The following is a 6,882-nucleotide window of genomic DNA, read 5'->3' on the forward strand; positions in this document are numbered from 1 at the left end:
TTGCAAACTTTATATTCCCCAATATAAGGGAATGCCAGGGCCAAAAGAATGGGAATGGGTGGGTAGGGAAGTGGGGGGCGCTATGGGGGGACTTTTGGGATAGCATTGGAAATGTAATTGAGGAAAATATGTAATAAAAATATTAAAAATTTTAAAAAAATATAGCAAAACAAACAAAAAAAATAAAATAAAATAAAAATATCCTGGAGAAAATGTGTATCATATGATGGCATTTATCAACACATAGCTAAATATAACAGTTACATGGATTTTCAACCAGTACTGAGCTGTGTCTGTGGCTCAGGTGTGTCATTCATTGTAATATTAAATTTCTTGCTTTACTGACAGGTTTCAAAGTTGATAAATTCCATATTATTTACATAGTCTCTATTGTATTTCTTTTGTTAGATATTTGATCCTGCATATGGTTCCTCTTGCAGCTTAAGCATGTTTCTTTGCACCAATAGTCATTTCTTCAGAACTTGAGCTTGTATTCAGGTGCTGTATATGCCATGTTAATAATTTGTTTCTTGTGGTTTCTCACAGCTTTGAGTGACTGTCAATTTGAAAACAATTAATTAAGAAATATGGTAAAGACAAAGGCTAGGCACTCTGGCATTATAGCACAAACACGTTATTCAGGCAGGGTGCTCCCACAGAAATGATCAAAAGTAAATATTGAAGGGATCATCTTTTTGTAAGTAGCTTATACATCATGTGAGATGAAGTAAACAAATCATGTTGAAAGGAGCCTTGCAAATGAATATATATATATATATATATACATGAATGTGTATATGAATATATATACATATATAATAAGAAGAATTTTCTAATTGCCTTGTGAAATAAATAAAATAGAAACAACCTAGTGGCAAGCTAGCAAGAAAAGAGATTTGCTGTAGTACAAGCAACAGAGTTGTCATCAAGCCCCTAAGGAAGCTGTCTAGAAGACAGCATAATTCATTGGCTAAAAGCCAGGATGCTGATTCAAAGGCTTGGAGGCTCATACAGATGTTATACTTTATATAGGTTTTGGATGTTCCAAGTTCATAAAAAAGCTGTCTCATTCTGTTAAAAGGAAAGCACAAGTGTGTTAATAGAGCTCTGAGGAGCAAAGACATGATAACCCACGGCACAGGAATTACACATATTCACCTTGCTGTCTCTCTACCAAAACCCTGTGCCTCATCCAGTCACAGCTGAGCCCTTCCTTTATCCTACTCTCTTTCTTCTTTCAGTCCAGCTGCCTTACTCAGTCAATGCCTCCTACTCATCCTTGTTTTGGTGTTGAGAGTGAAAAGAGAATGAGGCAGGGAGTAATTGCTTATAAAAGAGAAAAAGGAGCAGCATTGTTATTGCTGACAATAGAAAGGGCTTTCAAGGGACAACTACTCCTGACAGAAGCAAGGTTTATTATGTGATCAATGGAATAAGTTTTATGCACCCTGCCTGAATAAAATTAATAAGAAGTTGGGTGGTAATGATTAATCATAATTGCCAAGTTGACAACCTGGAATCCCCATGGGAAAAGAGATTCAGTGATGGGTTGGCTAAATTGTGTTCTTCATAAATTTCCCTAAAGGCATGTGTGTGGGGAAATGCCTGGATCACTTGTTAATGAATGTGAAAACACAAAGGCTCTTTGGGCAGCACCCTTTCCTGGAATTAAAGTTTGGACTCTGTAAGTATAGAGAGGGGACTGAATACAGTGAGCATGCATTTGCTCACATCTCTCTTTGCTCTTGACTGTGGATGTGATATGATTAACTGTTTCCTGTGCCTGGTTTCCCCATGATTAAGTATAATCTGGAGTTGTGTGCTGAAATAAACCATTTCTCCCAAGTTGATTTTTATCAGAATATTTGATCACAACAACTAAATGAATCTAGGAAACAGGCCATAGCGAGAAGTCAGCTTTTTAATTATAAGTTAATTGTGTAGAAAATCCTCCACAGAATATACTATTTGGTTTTCCAGAGCTACTGGTATTGGCACTAGGGAGACCCAGTTTTTTTCATCTGTGTCCCCTCTTTCACTATCTCTGTCTCTCTGTTTCTGAAATTTCTATTATTTTAGAAATCAGCATTGTGTCTTATTCCTCTTTTGCTTACTTTTCCTTATACCTATAAGTGGTCCTTTTGTAAAAGACATTTCTTTTTAGAGGTCGAGTTGTAGTTTTTCTGTAACCAGTATATACTCTTTACATGGTCCTAAATTATTAAATTCCACTTAATGCTTATAACCTATAGATTATTATAATTTTATAGGCACATACAGTTATGTCTTCTTGCTTGTTCATAGAGATGTACCACTAATATTTCACACTCTTAATTTGAATTTGCAGCTCTCACCCATCTCTAGTCTTATTTTTTATTCAATAATCCTCATATTCTCTTGTCTATCTGCAAAAAGCATGACTTGAGAGTAATCTATTATATTATCATTCTTTCATCCAGTCGCCCAGCGATGCCCATCAATTCCAATTTCAAAACAGATCACGAGTACATTTCTCCTTTCCACCTCGATCTCTTGCACTTTAGTTCAAACTGTGACAAAACCATCTTACATAATTGGTAATTACTTCCTATGTCTTTTAAAATAGAATCCAAACACGGATTGAATTCCCTGTCCTCACCTGTATCTTACCATCTCAGCTACAACTGCTTTTTGCTAACCATATAGGAAACTTTGTCCCACTACACCATTTGCTCTCAATATTTCTTTCATGTAAAACAGACTTTACTCATCTAGTATCTTTGAATGTATATGTACATCAAGATTGAATAGATATTGTTATGAATTATCATCCCAACACTGGAAAGGTGATTTCCACAGGTATCTCCAGAGTGATCACTAGCCAGTCAGCTTAGCCTACTTCACAGATCTCCAGGCCAATGAGACACCCTGTTTCATAAAGCAAGGTGGAAAATTCCTAAGAAATGACAGATGATGTAGGTCTCTGGCCTCCGTGTGTACATGCTTGTGTACACACAAGTGCAGATGATAACCCCCCAGACACCTGTACATGCATGCCTACCAAAGATTGAATGGCCATCTTAACTATATTCAGTAGAAAATTGCCCCTAATATTTCTCCATCCTAGTAATGACATTTATTAAACATAAACTTTTTCTCTTCAAAGTTATTTCTCCTTGTTACTTTGCCTGTTTTTAGGTTAGTTTCCCCTTGTCTTTTCACTAGATAATAAGCCTTATGAGACAGGAAATGTGAACTTTGTTTACTCCTGTATTTCTAGTGCCTACATAAGAAGACAGAGGAAGTTAGTTATTGGATGGATTCATTTAGTTAGTTTATTCCTACAAAAGAGTGGGTTTCTTGTTTATTTTTTTCTGTTTATAACATTAAGGAAAGACCCCAAACAATTTTCATGAAAATTAAAATTTATCATGTCCCTTCCCTAAGACTACCTTGAAGGCTTTACCAATGCACTCCAAATATTGTAGAGCCCATTATGTTGGTTCTTAGTAATTTTGCCTTGCTCATTGTACTCCATGGATCTTTCAATCCACAGATACTAAGTTCTCCTTGTTTCAGTGCATCTTCATGATAGATGTAGCATGAATGTTCTAATGTATTATAACCCTTGTCTGGGGGGAAATTGAAACTTTATAAAGACAAATAATTGATAACATCTATTGATAGTGACATAATCTCACTAATTTCTACATCTCAACTCCAAGAGAGAATGGCTGGTCATAAAATTATTCAGCAGAAAGGAGAGGGGAGGTAATCCTTTGAGGCAAAGTATGTTGACCTACTTATATGTTAGTATCTCAATATTACTAAAAGTATACAGTCCAGTCATTCCTAATCTGGCTTTTACAGAATTGATTTTGTGATTTGTAGTAACGCTGTATCTTTTCACCGTGACAGAAATTCTGACAGATAACTTAAAGGAATAAACCTGATTTTGACTTGTGCTTTCAATGAGATTTCAGTCCCTCCTTGAGAGAAGGAAAGGCAGAAAAGATAAAAGGAATGTGTATCAGTGTTATCAATACCTTGATGGGCAGGCAGAAGAGCAGAGTAGGCCTGCCTCTCTAGCGACCTATATCAATAGAACAGGCCTTATTCTTCGAAAGCACCAAAACCTTCAAATTAGCAAGATGAAAACCCAGTATGGAAAGGACAAGCAACATTTATAATAAGAAAAATGAAAGAAACATCAACATTAATGTGTTAATGAAGACACAATAAATAAAATCCGAAATCAAGCTAGAGAGGGCAAAGGAACAACATATCATGTCTTTCTATTTGCTTACAGAAGAAACTAATTTAAGTGGTCACGTGAATCTAGAAAAAGATTGAATACATTAATTGTGTTCTAATATTGTAAAGAGACACTATGACCACTACACATTTGAGAATGAAAAGCATTTCCTTTTGGGCTTGCAGTTTTAGCGCCTTAGTCTATTATCATCATGGCAAGAAGCATGGTAGCATGCAGACAGGTGTGGAGCTGAAGAAATAGCAGAGGGTTTTACATCCTGACACTCAGGCAAAATGTCAAGAGCCACTGGGTCTGACATACATATTTTGAACCTCCAAAGTCCACCCTCAGTGACACACCGTCTCCCAAAAGGCTACAACTTCTCCAACAAGGCCAAACCTCCTAATTGTTCTAACAGTTTGCTACCTGAGAACTATACTTGCAAATTATAAATCTATGGTGGTCATTTTCATTCAAAACACCACAGTGAAGAATCATTTGGTTGGAGTATTGATGACCCTAAAAGTGCAAGTCTTAGTTAAATGTCAAGTTGAAATTACCTGTCAGTGCACTAAGAAACGCATACTGTTGAGGAACCTTGCTATTAAGGTAGCAGTCTCCCATGATGGGATTGCTTTCTGAGCTCTGCATAAATTGGGCCATTTCCTTTCTCACAGGATTCTCCCTGTCTCTGCCTGTCTTTGTCTGGAGAATGTCCTTGAACACAGATGCCTGGCCTTGTGTGGCCTTGTCTGAAAAGTGACCTTGTACAGAGCTCTCTGCAAGACTCCATAACTCAGCACACGATTCTCACTCTGGCTTCCCACCCACATGATAATCAGTACCAATCAGCCCTTCCTGCTCACTGGATGCCATGACCAGTTATCCCTTTCCTACTCCTAAACATGACTTTAACCCTAAGACAATAAATATACCCTATCTCCAACACAGTAAAGTAGACTCATCTCACTAACGGGGTTATGAGGCAGTGATATATGAGAGGTGTATTCTTTCTAGACAATTTACAAATATCCCCACAACTGACTAAAGTCAGCCTGTTTTGTATATTATACTCTGCAATTTCGAACAGTTTAGGGTTATTTTCTTTTCTTGAGGTAACCCGTAAGTTTTATAATTCTAATAAGCACAGAGTCAAAATAAGAGAGCTTTGTTTGATGAAAGCTACTCATAAGTGCCTATATAGCAAAAAGAAAGGATCAACCAACTGGAAATGCTCACACAGAGTACATGTTCTCATCACAAAGTTGACTAGGTACGGTATATAAAATACACAGGAACATGCTAGGAGTTCATGAAAGTGGGATCTTTGATAGTCCAGGGGAAGAATCTTTGACTTAGAATGGTTTCCTTATTGGTTAGCTATAAATTTAATCTTTAAATGAACACACAGATTTATACCATATTATTAAGTAGTAGTTCTATTTTATGTTTAGATTAACTTCTATTTAGACTATTTAGGTACTTACTATATTTGGTATTTTTTGTTGTTTTTTTTGAAAAATCACTGATGTTTGAGCAAGAATGTCAGTATTCTAGATGTGACTATGACTGACTTATTTCCAGGAGCTTTTGCATAGTAACTTACATGCATTAAGCTGACAGGTATCTTGTAATTGATGTTTTATTAACACATTCTATATCTACACTTATGTTAAACAGGCAACAAATACTGGGTGTTCAAAGACACAACTCTTCAACCTGGTTACCCCCATGACTTGATTACCCTTGGGAATGGAATCCCCCCTCATGGTATTGATTCTGCCATATGGTGGGAAGATGTTGGCAAAACCTATTTCTTCAAAGGTGACAGGTCAGTATGTAGGTGGCAAACTGTTGACACACACGTCAGCAGTAAACTAATGATTGGAAAAATCACAGTTCCTACTCAGTGACAGACATTTACTGTGAATGGTGTCATGTATGTGTATGAACAATAGTTAGTATGGCAGAAATATTGTCACAGTGTGTTTTATATAGCATATTTATGATGACAATGTATTTACTACATTCCCCTAATATAATTGTTGATTTCACTGCTGCTCTCTCACTGCTCTCTCACTGCTCTCTCAGTGCTCTCTAACCACTTTGTTCACTGCTCTCTCACTTTCCTTTCAATTCTCTCTCACTGCTGTCTCAGTGCTGCACTCACTGCTCTCTCACTGCTTCACTCACTGCTCTCTCACTGCTGCATTCAGTTCTCTCTCACTGCTGCACTCACTGCTCTCTCACTGCTGTACCCTCTCACTGCTGTGTTCACTGCTCTCTCATTGCTGTACTCACTGCTCTCTCACTGCTGCACTCACTGCTCTCTCACTGCTGTACTCATTGCTCTCTCGCTACTCTCACACTGCTCTCACTGCTGTCTCAGTGCTGTACTCACTGCCCTCTTATTGCTGTCTCACTGCTGCACTCATTGCTCTCTCACTGCTGCATTCACTTCTCTCTCACTGCTGCACTCACTGCTCTCTTACTGCTGCACTCACTGATATGTTCACTGCCCTCTCTCACTGCTGCATTCACTTCTCTCTCACAGCTGCACTCACTGCTCTCTTACTGCTTTCTCACTGCTGTGTTCACTGCTCTCTCACTGCTGCATTCACTTCTCTCTCACTGCTGCACTCACTGCT

The 6,882-nt window shown here is 37.7% G+C and overlaps 1 protein-coding gene across 2 annotated transcripts in view; it reads left to right on the plus strand.

Annotated features, from left to right (window-relative positions):
• Mmp16 (matrix metallopeptidase 16) overlaps nt 1-6,882 on the plus strand; it is a 251,243-nt gene that overhangs the window by 229,243 nt on the left and 15,118 nt on the right. For both annotated transcript variants that reach the window (XM_029476386.1, XM_021160140.2), the window contains one exon: nt 5,915-6,065. In XM_029476386.1, the coding sequence (XP_029332246.1) occupies nt 5,915-6,065 (151 nt within the window). The remainder of the gene's footprint in view (nt 1-5,914; nt 6,066-6,882) is intronic.

The sequence above is a fragment of the Mus caroli genome, chromosome 4 (genome assembly GCF_900094665.2).
Source record: "Mus caroli chromosome 4, CAROLI_EIJ_v1.1, whole genome shotgun sequence".
Classification (NCBI taxonomy): domain Eukaryota; kingdom Metazoa; phylum Chordata; class Mammalia; order Rodentia; family Muridae; genus Mus; species Mus caroli.